Here is a 15,807-nt window from a genome sequence, read left to right as displayed (position 1 = left end):
ATGCAAGGCTTGCTGTGGGGGGGCAGGGGGTGGAAACAGGCGTGGAACAAAGAGGCTATTTAAAAAAAAAGGGATGAGAAAACGACCCCCGCGCTCCATTGCGGACGCCAAAAGGATCACACAAAGGCACCATTTCAGGACTGAAATTTCACCGCGCCAACGTGATTAAAGGATTCCATGGGGGGTGGGGGAAGAGGGCCGAAGGCCATCACTCTGTGGATTAACCTTTTCTTGGCAAGGGTGGCATGGACAGAAAAGGCATGCACACCTTGGAGCCCACACTCTTCCCATGCCAGCTTGCAGCTGTGTCCCTCTTCAGCTATCAGTTGGCCAAGAGAGATTTCGTGTTTATAACTGGTCTCAGAATCCATCCGTCTCTCTGTTTCATACCCGTACACAAAGAGGAGGAGGTAGGCTGGTGCCTGTATTGAGTCTAAGTGCATATAGAAGTAATATGGGCAACATGCACTGTAGGGATGCATGATGATTTTACAGGTAGGTAGATATTAACCCACTATGGAAGATGGGCACGTTAGACCGTGTACACAGACAGAATGAAGGGGGCACACATACACACAGAATGAAGGTGGTTCAGTTTATCTGGCTCTAAAAATCACAGGGTCTGCAATACTAGCCCAGACGAAAAATTGTCCCTCATTTGAAGGATAAGCAGACGGTATCCAAGGGCAGCCTGTGTAACCTCATAACCTCAAAGGTCCTTCTTTAATAACGCATTTGTTGCTGGAATCAGGCCCTAGCCACTTTACCACTGAGGAATTTTCTACCCCCAGAGCAAGGGCTCTTAAACGTATAAAGGTTGGGGCGGGGGGCAATCTACAGGCAGCAGCAATCCTGGCCTACAGGGAGGCTGGCACATACATACAGTTTCTCTTGGAGAGGCAGTGAAGGCCACCACTACATCCCCCCACCCCGAGCATGATCCCATGAGAAGTCAGTAAGTCTCAGCAGCAAGTCACTTAACTCAGTAAGCATCATGAAATTGTAAGCAGTCAAGTGTTCAAACCTATTCAATACATTATGCACTCCCTTCTTGTTCCTGTAGGGACTCATGGTGATGCTTTAGGTCCGGGCAAGCATAGTAGGGCTATGGCTTGGGCATCAAAAGGAGTGCATGGGCAGGGACGGCTGTATACAGCATAAAAGCATAGAGTACACCTATAGCTGCAGAGCAGGTTCTCAGTCGGTGGGGACTCAGGCCGGCGACTGCACTTCCTGCTGGGGCAGTGCCACTGAAAGGGGATCCCAGTGATTGATAAGAAGTGGGGGGCAGGAACAGAGAAACAATAGTAGATTTGATGAGAGCTGCTCTACGATACTCCTGAGAAGCCCCCAGAGCCAGCCCTGATCAGAGAGGAAATTGGGGGTTTCCACAGCAACCTGCTTCAGGGCACAAAGGCCTGTCTGTCTCCTGGAAGGCAACAGAGGTGTCTCCTCGACTCCAACCCCTGGCTGCTGTGAAAGGAGGTGTGGGCAGAGAGCTCTTAATTGCTTCAGAGGATTCCTAGAAGCCAAGTGACTGCAGAAGAATTTTTACATAGCAAAGGTTTAATATGACCAGCAGCCACTAAGTGGGCAGAAAGAGTAGTCCAGTCCATCTCTGCAGTAGTGTATAGGCAGAGCTTCTCCGAGGAAAGCATGAATAGAATGACACCTCACCTTGCTCATGGCATCTACCAGCAAGCTAAAAGGCAGTACACCTCTCAAGAGAAAGGCCAGAGCAGATTGCGGCAGAAAGAAGTTACAGGTCTAACTTGATGGGAAGGATGCAGCTCTCTCCTCCTGTCACAAGAAGCTGAGCTACAGGGGAAAAAACCCATGGTCAGTTTAAACATGGGGTTTTAAGACTTTATTTACACAAGTATAAACAAAAATAAAAACATCCATAGGAGAAGGAAGAACCAGGAAGCATTGACAGGAGGCAGGTCAGTCTGTGATAATTAGCTCATCCACACCCCAGTCTTCATAGCTTCCATCTGGCAGGTACCTCCGGATGATAATGGGGATCTTCCGAGCTCTGAAGAGAGGATAGAAAGGAAAATAGTAATGCCAGAACCTTGGTTGCATCTCCTCAGCAAGATGTGGGAGTCCAGTTGTGCCACACCAGTGACAGATGACAACTCACCAGTTTAGTTTAACTAGCAGATCTCTGAATTAATAATGCCCCAGCATCTTAACATGATAGGCTCACAATCTACAGGGCACTCAACCCTTCCCAAGATATTGCATTCTAGCTGGTAACCCAATTTAGAAGAACACAGGTGTAAGAACACATGCCCTGAATGAACACAGAGGCTGTATTCCCAGCTGTAGTCAGACAGCACAACCTGTAGCCTCAAAAGCTAATGAAGATTAATTCCAGCTGCTGGAGTGTAGAAGGAAGAGAGGACTGTTACTTTAAGGTGCTGTCATGTTCACTGCCAAAATCTGCAACACCTACTTGAGTTCTTTCATTGCAATCAGCAAGGGGTCTGTCTCTCCTTCCAGTTCCACCATCACTGGGGCGCACATCCTGAAGAAAAGAAATATGCTTAGTCACAAGGAGGACAAAGGCAAAAACAGAGAGGTGAAGCATGAGGAGGTACTTATTTCATAAACAAGCTTATCACTCAGGGACAAACCAGCAAATTGGGCAAGGAGTGGGATCATAGCAATTCTCATCTGTGAGGTCTCTGCTAAGGTAGGATGGAGGGATTAAGGCTCCACAGGGATTTTTCACATCCCCCTATCACTGACCCTCTTCCATGTAGGAACAAGAGCAATCTCTGTCAGGAGGCCAGTAGTTAAAAGGCAGCTTGGTGTTTAATGTTTCTCTTAGGCCTTCCCATCAGTTTTGTTCATCCTTGCAGGGGTCACTTCCAGGCATAACTTAGTAAGGGGAACAAAGAGTGACTCTAAAATGAATCTATTACCAGAGAAGGGCATCATTACCAGAGAAGGGCACCCCCGCAAAGGATTCTAAGGTCGGCCTATCACCTGCACCCCAACCAAATTGTTTTGCTGGCCTGCTCAATACCCTACAGACTTTCGCTTGGCAGAAGCCAGAGTTAATTCTATTATGAACCAGGGCTATGTAGGGCTATAGAGCCCAAGTCTCCAGCACAGATTATCAGTTCCTGAACACTGGGTATGATCTTGGAAGATCAGTCTTGGTAGCTCTGTGTACTGATCCAGAGAATGCATTTGCTAGCTAGACTTGCTACAAGGCTTTACTTAAAGTCATTAGCCTGGGTTAAAACATTCTATGGCAGTGATTATAAACCATGGTGCCATGGCATCCTGGTGTGCCTTGAAATCTTTTCAAGGATGCCATGGAGTGCCACACAATGTTAACACCATTAGGTTTGCAAATGTGACTTACAAGATAAACCCAAAGATTTCAAATGGAAATCCACAATCGTGGTCTTCTGAGTTCTCTGCAATGGAAAAAATGGTTCTACTATTCTTCTGTACTCAAAGAGTGAAAACTAAGAGTTGGCATTTTCCAAAGGCTGCCTTGAACCTAAGGAGATTGTGAGAACCACTGCTACAGAAGAAGTAACTCTTTCTGCCAGGCAGCTGGGAGCAGGTGTCAAAGCTGAGGATTATCAGTTGCATTCCCCCCAAATAAAAAACAGAAGTAGCTCATACTATATGCAGATTTGGCCACTGGGAGCTGCTGTTGGTCTACATTTAGTATCCAAAGCTGACTATGTAGGCAATGTAGCAGCAAACCAGTCTGTTTTGGATCCAGAGCCCTGGAATGGGCTCACTTTAGCACTCAGAATTTTTTTGGCCTTCCAGCCTGTTAAGTTAAAAGAACATGCATGGAACAGTTCTGCAAGGCAATGACTCGGTGAAGAACGGCTTTGCAAAGTCAAGGAAAGATGTGATTGCCACCTACAGTTACCTGGGACAATTCTCAATTGGCGGCCTGCGGATGCTCTGTGGGTGGGGCTGCAAGGGTAAAGACCGACATCCACAAACATTTCTGCAGCACTAGGAAAGCACCGTGTGCTTGCCAAAACACTGCTCTGTCCACACTGCCTTCCAAGCAGGAAGCAGTACAGCTGCTTTTTTTGGCGATTTGGGTGGGAGCACACAGGTAAGGGCTAAGTAGTCCAGGCACAGGGCCTTGCTAGCATGGCCATCCCATTTCTGGTTCAGGAGGTGGTAGCTTGGGCAACTCTGCATGGCACTGCCTTGTGGCTATTTACTACCATACTAAGACATCAAAATTACTCCATTTCTGCTTCCAGCAACTGCTGCTTCTGGAGGTTGTACAGGCCCCTTTGCGGGTGCTGAGGTGGTCTGCCAGATGTAAAAACTTAGGAACCTCTCAGAGGGGATAGGAATTACTGTAGGAGACTGGGGGCAGGGATAGATACAACCAGGATAAAACTAAGATGAGAGATGATTACACTAAGAGATTTTATATATAAACTTTCGTCAATTTTACACACACACACTTTTCTACAGCTGAGTCTCTTAAGTATGCAAGACTTGCTGTGCCAATTAAAACTAATATGAACAAATCCTGGGAAAGGCAGAGAATAATCTAGCTCTGGCAGCGATTAGGACAGTATACAAGCAACTTCTAGACTGTGGCAGCCCCTCAAAGTCAACCAAACTGAGTATCTTTGTTATATACACACAGTCAGTAAAAGCTTCTGACCCACCAAAAATAAGTCGCAATCTAAAAGATTCAGTGCTTCTTTCACAAGCCTGCCATAGCTACTTATGACATTCTGGAATTTTCTGTGAGGCCTTGGCTTTTGTGTACAACTTTGAACCTCTCAGCAAAAAAGGAAGGGGCCAACAGCAGAACACGATCTCCCACCTACCTGTTTTTAGTGGCAGGAGCTGACAACTGATGAGAAACTTACCACTACAGAAACCAGTTAGCAAAATATAAAGTATAAGGTGACATAGGGAACGGCACTCTCTTGGGTACAGTGATCTGGGACAGCTTTGGAGACTTGACAAAGGGCTCAGGCTTTCTACTTGTGAGCCCACATCCTCTACTGGTGGTATGGGTAAGGAGTTTGGAGCTCTTGAAGATTGCGAGTACCAAAACAGAAGCTTAATCAGGGAAGGGCATAGGCGCAAGTACACTTACGCTATCTGAAGAGCACGGGTGCCCAGCACTCTGGCTCGCTCATATTTGGTCATGTAGGGTGTAGTAATCCGCTTTTGATTGGCCTGCTGGCGTTCTCCAGATGGGAGGATTTCTACATTCTCTTGACCCTCCTGAAAAAGAGAATAGCAAAAACCTACTCTAGGCATATTTAGAGAACCCTGTGCTTTAAGTATGCTGCAGACAGATTTGGAGGCCATGACAAAAGAAAGATTTAAAGCCCATAGAGAAGTGGTTCTCAAACTTTCTAACACAAGGACTCAGGCACCTCTCAGAAAAAGACAGCTCTTCGTTTTCATTCATTTTCTAACTAGAGAAAAACAACAGGGCCAGCCTTCTGGTGCAAAAGAACTCAGAAAGCACACATAAGGGCAGAATGCTTTTCACATTATGGATTCCTATTGGAAATCTCTGGGTTGATCCTGTGAATCATTCTTTATACACCTAAGAGCATAAGAACTGCCATTTGCTCATTCAGACCATAGGTTCACCTTGCCCAGCACCCTGTCACACAGGGCCAGAATGGATGCTGAAAGGGAAAATGAACAAGGTATGACCAGGGTTTTTTGTCCCCTATTGTTCTTCTCACGCTTGCAGCTTCTAGTATTTAGTATCCAAGAAGTTCCGATTTAGAGTCTGTGTCCCTCCCTCCCATGCTCAATAGCTACTGATGCCCCTTTCCTCCCATGTGTCCAATCCCTTTTTGAATGCAATAAAATCGCCAGCTTCCATAACATCTGGTGGCAAGGAGCTCGACTTTAAGCACTGAGTGAAAAAAGCTATCTTGTTTGCCTTAAACTTACAACCTACTAGTTTCATTTTTTGACACTTCGTTGTGTTGAGAGTAGATAACAAAACCCTTGTTACTTTCTCTTTGCCATGCAGTATTTTGAAAACCCTTCTCATGTTCCCCCTCAAGCATCTTTTTGTCTAAACCGAATAGTTCTACCCTCTTTAGTCTCTCCTCATATGGAAGCCCTTCCATACCATTAATCATCCTTGCTGCCCTTCTCTGGACCCTCTCTAATTCCTCTACATCCTTTTTGAGGTGTGGGGACCAGAACTGAGGACATTATTCAAGGTGTGGATACACCATGGATTTATAAAGGGGCATGATACTTTTTGTTTTGTTTCCTATTCCTCTCTTCATACCCCTAACATTTTGTCTGTTTACTGACAGCTGCTGAGTACCAAGCTAATGTTGTTAGCAAATTGTTGCCAAACCTTCCCACATCTCTCGTGTAGTAACAGCTTAGGTAGATTCCTCTTAACCATCTACATGGGGTTGCCCAGCTGCAAAAATACCCTTACCTCCACCTGCCATTTAGTTGCCCTGTCACCCAATCATGCCAGATCCTTCTGTAGCACCTCACTACCCGCCTTGGTCTTTAGTCTCTTGGAAGCTAACCCTGGGTGGCAGGGTGCTAGAAGTCAAACTAAGAAGGGTTATCAAGAATGAAAGTATAAAAGGTAAGTTCAAGTCCAAACAGCCAATTTTCAGGATGGGAAAAAGCAAACAGCGGTGTCCCCCAGGGGTCCACACTAGGACTAGGGCTGTTTTGCCTCTTCCTGAAGGATCCAGACAGGAGTGGGGTGGGGTAGTAGTGGGGTGGCCAAATTGGCAGATAACATAGAATTACACAGAGTGGTAGAGTTAGATCAGCTATAGTATAAGGGAATTCAGGCTTAATCACACGTGTGTCTGAATTTTTTTTCCTGCTTGTCACCTATTTACCTTAGAAAGACAGAGGCTATTTTTACCCTCCTTCCACTGATCAGCTTCCTGCTTGTGGCAGTCTTTTGATTTAGAGTCAGCTTCATTCTTTGCCCCTCTAATCTCAAAGTTGTTTGGATCTTTGTCTCGAGTCCATCACCTCAGAGGTAAACCACTCATTGTGCCATCCAGGTCCTTCATGACCTATCTTCTTTCTACCTATAGCTTTTCATTCACTGCTGGGAAGTTGTCTCCCCTCTCCCACCAGCCTGTAATGCCAGTTGTCCTTTCCCACTTGTTACCTTATCAAAAGGGATACTCTCTCTCCTGTTGCCCCTCCTTTTAGGAAGGAACTGTAAATATCTGCAAAGCCATCATCTACATGTTCTCCTCCAAATCCTCTTTCATAGAATCAGAGAGAAGCAGGGGTGGAATGGACCTTCAGAGGCCATCTAGTCCAACTCCCTGCCTGAGACAGCATCATCCCTCTCCAAACCACCCTACTCAATTCATAAACTAAACTCCGCAGATGAATATTGTCAAACTGCGCACAAGACAACACCATAACCTGCCACAGGTAAAGCAGGGGAACCGGGCAGCCAACCTCCTGCTTCTGTAAAATTATGTTAATATATGCTTGAGAGAGGCCGCTCCCCCAGCTACATAGGAAGGCAAACCTCCCTAGTCCATCCCAATCTGACCATGAGATAAAATTCCTTTCTAACCCCCATAGGCCTGCAAGCTGCCTTGGCAGAACTGATGCCATTTTTTTGAATGGGCACACAAACAATGTAAACGATTACTGCAAGCAAAACAAAATACAGCTAGCTGCAGTAAGGTAGAACACGACAGAACAGAGAAGCAAAACGAGCCGAAAGATGGGTCAGCAGCTGAGAAGTGAGTTGAAAAGAAAAGGATGAGGGTAACAGATTGGTGAGGAAATAACCACTGTCAAAGGTAAATAGTGAGGATCCAGAGCAGGGGTGGGCAAAATGCGGTCCACGGGCCAGATGCGACCCAACAGGCCACTCTATCTGGCCTGTGGGGCCCCTAAAAATTTAGAAAATGAGTATTTATCTGCCCCTGAGCTGCCTGTCATGCGACCCTCGATGGCTTGCCAAAACTCAGTAAGCGGCCCTCTGCCCAAAATAACTGCCTGCCCCTCATCTAGAGCATGGCCATCAGAGGATGTACAGAAAAGAGCTGTAAACAGGTATAAAAGCCTAAGGAAAGAACTGCCACAGAATCATGAGAAAATCATGCTGGAAGGGACCTCCTGAGCTAGGGAAAACCTCGCCCCGGGGCCGTGATGATGCCTGAACAACCATCATGGAGTCCTGCTGGGCAGGCCTGCGTAAGAACGCCTGTACAGCCCGTCTGGGGTATCCTCGACTGGCGACATGGCACATTACGGTGCGTGACCACCCCTGCATCCAAATGAAGCACGACGACCCCCAACCCAGCCACTGGCCTGAACCCAGGCGGTGGGGCTGGACCCCCGGGTGGGACAAGGGCACAGCGGGGGGCTGCGCGGAGGCAACACGAAGGTTTCAAAGATCCAAGTCAAGGAAGCCAGGGCTGGGGCTAGTCCTGCCCAGCCCTCACTCTCAAGGATCCTACCCCATGACGTCATAATTCCGTCACGAGCCCTTGGGGCGAGGGGGCCCCGCGAGCGCCATAACACTGCCGGCGCAGGATTCTACGCCATGACGCCACCGCCCCGACGTCACGCACCTCCTCCGCGTTCTCCAAGTCATCGAGCCCCTCGTCCTCCTCCCCGTCGTCGAAGTCGTCGCCGTCGAAGCTGCGGAGACAGGGGCCGGGGCCGTGAGCACCGCCCTGCCTCCGGCTGCCCCGCCTCGGGGCCCCCACGCTCCCGCCCCCCACTCACTTGTCCTCGTTATCCGACATCCCGGCAGCGGCAGCGGCGGCGCACGCACGGACAGCTCTCGCGATAGCGGCCCCGACTCCCGCCGCGCGGCCATTTCCGGCGGCCGGTGACGTCAGGGAAGTGCGCCTCGGAGGCGGCACTGGAAGGGGAGGGCGGGGCTGGTTTCCAGGGTGACGGCTGCCGCCGGAGCGGGGTCTTGCGGGGTGAGTCCGGCCGCGGGGACTTGCTCCTGGCCCCGGGTGCGGGGGTGCTCCTCAGCTGCGGGGTGTTGCTTTTATCAAACCAAGCAGCTCTTACCATATTTCTCACATATAATGTACACACCAATTTCCAGCAGCGGATTTTTTGTTTGTTTGGGGTTTTGTTTTTTTGGGGGGGGGTTATGCGACAAAATCTGGTACTATCGTGTTTCGTCAGGCGGCTCGATGGAAGGAGAAGGGTGGTTGTCCTTTAGCAAGTGGTGGAAGTTGCACAGTGCTAAGGGTTTGCAGGCTGGGCCAGCAGACTTAAGCTTAGATGGTCAGGACAGATGGCAAACCCATAACTGCTCAGGGGTGGAAGGGCCGTGGATCTGCTGCATTCAGATCTCCCATGTAGGAGCGGGGGAGAGCCCGTGCGTGTATCTGAGCAGGGCTTCGTAGGCACTCCAGATGTTTACAGCCGTTTGCAGTTGAACGCATTGTATGCTTGTCACCATCACCGAGGGGACAGTAAAAGAGAGGATGGGGACTCCCAGCTGTTAAAGAACTAGGGTAATTCAGGCTAGGGGCAGACATTCAACAAGCCTGAGCCTGAACTGATTCAGTCTTTGCAGGTTAGGCTAACCTGGCTAGGCTGAACTGGTTTGTAAGAAGTGTACAGATGTTAACTCTGGACTGAGGAAATTCAGACATGTGCCTGCAGTAGCTCGGGCTAGAAGCCAGGGGGGAGTGGTGCTAGAGCAGCTCTTCCTTCCCTTCCACTCTGCCGAGCTGAGGAGGGCGTGGCCAGGTCCTGGCAGGCTGAGTATGACTGGGGAGAGGTTTAAACCCCCACCCTGGCCTTCAGGGATCCCAGCTGGGGTCTGCCTGGCTTTTCCCCCCTGCTTTGGGCTCAGCATGGCTCAGGACCCCCAGAGTCCCCCTCCCAGCCAGGGGGCGATCCCACTGCGCCTTCCCAGCCGCTGGGGCTGGGATCTCGCTTGCGGCAGTACAGGAGCAAAAGCCAAACTGGGGGGAAGGGAGGGGAGCAAAACGGCCCCAAGCCCAAATGGGGACATGCACATAGGGATCACCACCCCTCCACCCAGCTTACTGACCAGTGATGGCCCCAGCAGGGAGTTGCACAGCATTTACTTACACAGCAGGGAGTTACACAGTGTTTATCAGCCCATCAGGAAAACAAAAGCCTCTCATTAGTTCAGGCTCTTCATTTAGCTCCAGAAGCCCTAAGTGGACACTCCTGTCTGCCTTATACAGACACCTCTCAACATTAGCTAGCATACCATATGTTGGCTACAGTCCATGCTGTGGCAGAGGAAGCAGGGAATCCTTGCTTGATTGATCAGGGACTGGGGGGGAGGGCAGGAGGAAGCCAGGCAGATGCTGCTGTGTCTGCAGTCTCTACTGGAGCTCCAGCCAGGGAGCAGAGGGGAGGGGCCAGCCCTGCCAGGGAGCAGAGAGCAGACAGCCCTGCCCATGGCTGCAAATCTTCTGGGGTACTGGGGGAGTCCTGTTTAACTTATACCAGCAAGGGGTCTAGGACAGACATTGCATAAACTTGTTTGACCCAAATCAGTTAAAAGTCTGATACTACATTCAACCAGCTTTATCTCAAGCTGGTTTCAGCCATTTTCAAATGGGTTTATGTGCACTGAGCATTTGTTCTCTTACAGGTTTAAACCAGTTTCTGGTCACTTAAACCAGTTTATGTATAATGTCTGTCCCTAGCCCAAAAGTCAAGATTTCAAGGCATTATATTTAATTAAATATAAAGGCTAATGCAGAGGGACTGATGACTGTATGTTACAGGGGGGCTCAATGTTCAGCCCACGGCTTTCCATGGGTTGGGAAATTTGGCTAAATTCCCAAACCCCAAGCCCTACATAGCTCATTGGAGCTGGGATGCATGCTCTCCCCCCAACAGGTCTAGACTTTGCCCCTTCCTGCCCACATCTGGATTGGAGCTGCCACCCCTCCCCCTCTGCACACTCGCATGGAGCCTGCAGTGCCCACCATGGGTGCCATATAGGGACTGTTGGCCAGATTCAGCCCATGGACAAAAGAGGCACTGTCCATCTGGCCTACTGAGGAACAAGACTGAGCATCACTGATATATTAGGATCCTGGAATGACTTAGGATTGTTGAGTTAAACTGCTAGCAGTTGAAGATGATTTACTATTTCTCTGCCTTCGCTGTCATTTTCAGGGTTTCACAATGTCATCTCAGCAGGGAAGAAGAGTAGATGTGCGAAAAGGAACAGGGGTCTGGCATTCTCCTGGAACTGCTCCTTACACCCAAGAAACACAGGAGCTCCTGAAAGGTAATAGGAGGGTGGTATGGAGTTGAGAACACAGGGGAGGCCATAAGTCTTTTGAGACTGCTTTCTTGCTTCCTGTCTTGTTGCATTGTATTTTGTTTAGGTTTTTGTACAACACTCACCGTGGTTGTATGTGGATCTGACTTACTCCATTTGTTGTAGGCATATATGCATTCAGAGAAAAAATCCCTGTCAACCTCAAACATTTCACTACATACACAATACTCTCTCTAGGTATGAGGAGAGAAAATAGACCACTCACGAGAAATGTTATTTATGTTGCTTAATGCACTACTGGAAGACATACAGATGCTACAAGTGGTAAAAGAAACTGCACTGAATAGAGAGAGCTGTACTAGCCCATGCTGCTTAAGCTGCCTTTTCTATACCCACTCACTTATCTTGCTTCCTCTTCCCATTCAAATCAAACCCAGAGACTATTTCTGTTCCATCTTTCTCTCTCGTGATAACACACAAGATGTTTTAACTCCTCCTGACCTAAGTAAAGGCATTGCTGTTTCTCCATAGCTATGCCATTCTGCACCCTTCCCTTTCTTGGTGAATGCAGCCTCTTGCCTCAAGTCCATTGTTTAGTCTGCAAGCTTTTCAGGCCAGGGACAGTCTTCTGTATATGTCCTGTAAAGTGTCTGTCTAATCCAACCATCTTATCTGTCTCTCCGTCTTACATAACGCCTGTCACCAAGGATACTTACGGATGCTGGCACATACTAAGTAATAACCCACTTTTGTAACCCTTCTCCAACAGTTGCCAAAGCGAGCCAAAGCGAAAGGCAAAAGTCTCATTATTGCAGTTAATCAGTTAAAAGATAATGGCTGATGGCTTCCTTGATTCTCTCTCTTTCTCACTTCTGTCACTGCAAAGCCTGGTATCATTTACTTCCAAACCTGGGAGAAGTTTTACCTCCACCCGACCTTCTGTGCCATTTTAAAGCTGATTTTTCTTTGGAGACAACTGCCTCTTGGCTTTATAGTGGAAACATAAAAGTTTAAACTGTACCTTATGTGAAGATGCCTTTCTCCAGTGGCCATCATATATGCTTTCCTGAAACTTTTGGAACAGTGTGTGTTAATAGCTCACAACAGAATTCTACAAGCTAATCAGTTGCAATGAAAAAATCATTCCCTTTGCTCTCTGTGTATATTTGCCATTTTTTTTTTAATTGTGTTCTGATTTAAAATGGTAGATGGAAATCAGGAGGAGCCTCTAATTTTTACAATCAAGGCACTTTCATTAGGGGCATAAATCTGGATTAGAAATTAGTTGGATTAAATATGGATTAGTTGTTTAAGGTGGGCAGATAATTCCACAGGCCAGAGGTGTTGTGTACTGGTTGGGCCTTTACTGATGGTTCTTGTCTTTCAGTGATGATGCAGGAATGCAGACTTACTAATTTCCAGAAACGCCACCTTATGGACTGCATAAAACGTGAGTGATGTCTGTCTTCCTTGTGCACACCCACACCTACACACTCTATCTTATGCAGGTTTCTTAATAACACGTTCCTAATCCTTTTAGCCATGTTTCAGCTGCTGTGGTGAAGAGTTTAGAGTAGTGGAGAATTCGGTGAATAATTCACCTCTGGTGAGATACATAGATCCTTGTCTTTCCAGAAAGCATTTATCTGTAAATGGAAAAAGAGGCACGAAACCCACTGGCAAGAAATGGCAGTGGAGAAATGTCTTTCTTTTCCACATTAGGCACAGCTCAGGTATTTCCATCTCCATCTTATACAGAGACAGTGAAATCAGCCCAGGCAATGGGACACAGTTCTGATGCTCCCATAGATCACAGCACAACACTAACCCTTGCCTTTCTACAGACCTGGGATTTTTGCCAAAGATGCCTAGAGATGTTATCAAACTGCAGACCCCTCTGTGTCTGACATACTAGTGTCTTTCCTTCTTTCCCCAGGAGGTGATGCTCTGCCCATCCAGTGCAACCCAACCTCCAGCAAACAGCCAGAGCTTGCAAAGCCCACTTCTCCACCAAAGCCTTGCCTGCCAGTGAGCTTGCTGGCTAGACCCCATCTCCGACCTGCCAAGGTCTGCCAGGCAGGCACTGCCTACACCCGAGATAAATTCAAACCAAAGGCCACTCGTAAGTGAGCAAGCCCGGCTAAGGGATAAGTCTCTCTGCTAAGTCCCTCCCTTCATCTCACTTTCTTTTTTTTTTTTTTTTTTGCTCCTTCATTAGTAGGTGTCCCTCACCTCTTTATCTTATCCCAGTCCTGCCTGCTGGCTGGGAGCCTAAGGTGATTCGTTTGTCGGGGTTTGCTTTCATTTTTGTTAAGGTAGTTTTGCCATACCATGCAGCTTACACATTTGCATCACTAATGCAAGTGTTGCTGGACTTTTTGCTGTGAACACAATATAAATACTGCCAGCACTGTACTGCATGGTAATACTTAAGACACCAACAGAACAGTTAAATGACTGGCCAACAGAAAGGGTGGCTAGCCATGTAAATCATACAAACACTGCCAAAATCCCATTGATTTCAATACTAATGGTACTGCTTAAGCAGAGTGCAGCATGTCTGCCAATTTCTGTGGGGACAGCAAGCTGTCAGCTGCTCACCTCATTAAGTCTTCTTACCTTGTTACCAGGAATACTGTGCCTCTAATAGCAGGCTTGAAATTCATAGGCTGTAGAAATTGCAAGGCTGGTAATGGCACTAGTATCATCTGATTTGGGCTAAAAGGGTTGGCTTTCTACCCCTTCATGTCAGGCAAATTCCTGATTCATACAGACATAGCAGGGTTGGAAGGGACCTCAGGAGGTTACATCTAGTTCACCCGCCCTGCTCCAGGCAGGATCAGCAGTGTCTCTAAACCATCCTACTTGTGTTTTTCTAACCTCTTCCTAAAGCTGCCTGAAGAACCTTTTTGCACAACTAGCGGACACAGTGCCCCAAAATCACCAATACCCTAACTTGTTGGGTAAAGCAGAGGGATGAGGGCACTCTCAGTTGCCGAATAAGGTTGCTTTATGGGGCTTAGACTGATGGTATGGGGATGCACTGCCATATGTATATTTCCCAAGCTATTATTTATATAGAAACTGTATGTGGCTAGGGCTTGCATTCAGTAGGCCCTTGGTGGAGAGACAGCACTGCTGTCTCAGTTCTCTAGTGACTTACATTTTGGGCTTCCACAGGAGACTTGGAGAGGGAAAAGCAAAGGCTCCAGAACATCTTGGCAACTGGGAAGGACAAGGAGGAACACAAACCACAGCAGAAGCCAGTGCAGAAAAAGGAGGAGGAGGAGATACCTGAACCTGACCGGTTTGAAGAATGTACATAAGAAATAGGCTGGGGCACAAGAGTTGGCTCTTGACAAGATGCAGGGGATCAGGATATGTGTCCCTGTAATCTCACCTTTATTGGGGCAGGTGAAACATTGCTCTGGGCCTCCTCTCTGACAGAGAGGATTTGCTACCCCTATCCATCCGTCTCATGGAGACACTGCTTGTACCAGCAAGAGAGGCTTTGGTAGATCTAACTGGCACTAATTCCCTGAAATGAAGAAGCTGAGGCCTGTCAGCAGCATGGTGCTATGCTGTGTGTATGCAGCTATTGCCCTTATAGGGGGTGTCACCTGAATGTAGGTAGGAAAAGGGCTCCCAGTGCTGGCAGGTTGCTCTTACCAGGTGTTGCTGTATTTAGGTGCTGACTACTGATAAAAGCACTTGGTGATTCATAGGAGAAATTTAAGTGAAAAGCCCGGGTATTTTTTTGGTGGTATATCTGCATGCAGACTAGGGCCATTGCCAGCATAGCTGTGTTGGTCAGGTTGTGTTGCTTTCACACTTCTAACCAACGAGCTATCCCAGTAAGACTTAAGTGATGACCAGGGCTTTGGTGAAGCAGTGCTCTGCTTTGCCATGCAGGTTCTTCTAGAGTGGCAGAGTCTTGCCTATGATTTCCCTGGGCACTGAATAAGCTCTACATCCCTCCCGCCAGACCAGTCTACATACAAATTGAGCTTGACATCGTGGGAAGAAAGAGAGAGGAATGGCACTTGTATCTTTAAATGCATGGCCACAGTGATAGGGGCCATGCACCTGTCATTCTAGAGATTGTCTCTACCCTTTCTAGGCTTTTGTTCCAAGAGAGCTGGGAAGGCAGGGGAGGTTGCAGAGTTAACTAATAATGCTGCATTCCCACTTTTGATTCCTGTTTCTGTATTGCTTGCTCTGGTGCTCAGTGGTGAATGAAATTCGAGAGAGGAAGGAGTTCCTGGAGGAGATGGTAGCTCTGGGACAAGACAAGAAGTACCGAGGGATCATCCTCACTGAAATCTCACAGGTACCTTAGGAACCTCTCTGGTGTCTGCAGGAGGAACCTAAATGATACAGAATCTCAGACCCAGGATAGGTGTAACATTTCTCCTGGTATATGAAAGTAACAGACAGATGATGCAGACCCATAAATGGCGTAACTGCTACTCTGATGGAGAATCACCTCTGAAAGAACTGGGGAAAACTCTGCAAGTGTATGTTATGCTGATTTAGATTTTGACTGTTCACAT

General features: G+C 47.7%; 2 protein-coding genes across 4 annotated transcripts in view; one reads left to right on the top strand and one right to left on the bottom strand.

The window, feature by feature from the left end:
- Nucleotides 1–1,852: 1,852 nt before the first annotated feature.
- Nucleotides 1,853–8,845, bottom strand: POLR2F (RNA polymerase II subunit F). Its single transcript, XM_019544906.1, has 5 exons — nucleotides 8,740–8,845; nucleotides 8,583–8,652; nucleotides 5,117–5,247; nucleotides 2,459–2,530; nucleotides 1,853–2,035 (listed from the first exon to the last, which is right to left on the bottom strand). The coding sequence occupies exons 1-5, from the start codon at nucleotides 8,757–8,759 to the stop codon at nucleotides 1,945–1,947; spliced, it is 384 nt and encodes a 127-aa protein (XP_019400451.1). The 5' UTR covers nucleotides 8,760–8,845; the 3' UTR covers nucleotides 1,853–1,944.
- Nucleotides 8,846–8,868: 23 nt separating this feature from the next.
- CUNH22orf23 (chromosome unknown C22orf23 homolog) overlaps nucleotides 8,869–15,807 on the top strand; it is a 9,392-nt gene continuing 2,453 nt past the window's right edge. Inside the window, exons 1-6 of one of the 3 annotated variants that reach the window (XM_019544902.1) lie at nucleotides 8,869–8,942; nucleotides 11,146–11,260; nucleotides 12,642–12,704; nucleotides 13,191–13,376; nucleotides 14,435–14,572; nucleotides 15,484–15,584. In XM_019544902.1, coding sequence (XP_019400447.1) covers nucleotides 11,155–11,260; nucleotides 12,642–12,704; nucleotides 13,191–13,376; nucleotides 14,435–14,572; nucleotides 15,484–15,584 — 594 coding nt within the window. In that variant the 5' untranslated portion in view covers nucleotides 8,869–8,942; nucleotides 11,146–11,154. Of the gene's footprint in view, nucleotides 8,943–11,145; nucleotides 12,705–13,190; nucleotides 13,377–14,434; nucleotides 14,573–15,483; nucleotides 15,585–15,807 lie in introns of those variants that run through there. The other 2 variants (XM_019544905.1, XM_019544903.1) reach the window with 2 other exon arrangements.

Source organism: Crocodylus porosus, unplaced genomic scaffold (genome assembly GCF_001723895.1).
Source record: "Crocodylus porosus isolate Cpor-Errol unplaced genomic scaffold, CroPor_comp1, whole genome shotgun sequence".
Taxonomy (NCBI): Eukaryota; Metazoa; Chordata; order Crocodylia; family Crocodylidae; genus Crocodylus; species Crocodylus porosus.
Note: the sequence above shows the minus strand (reverse complement) of the source record. Positions and strands in the feature narration are given on the sequence as shown.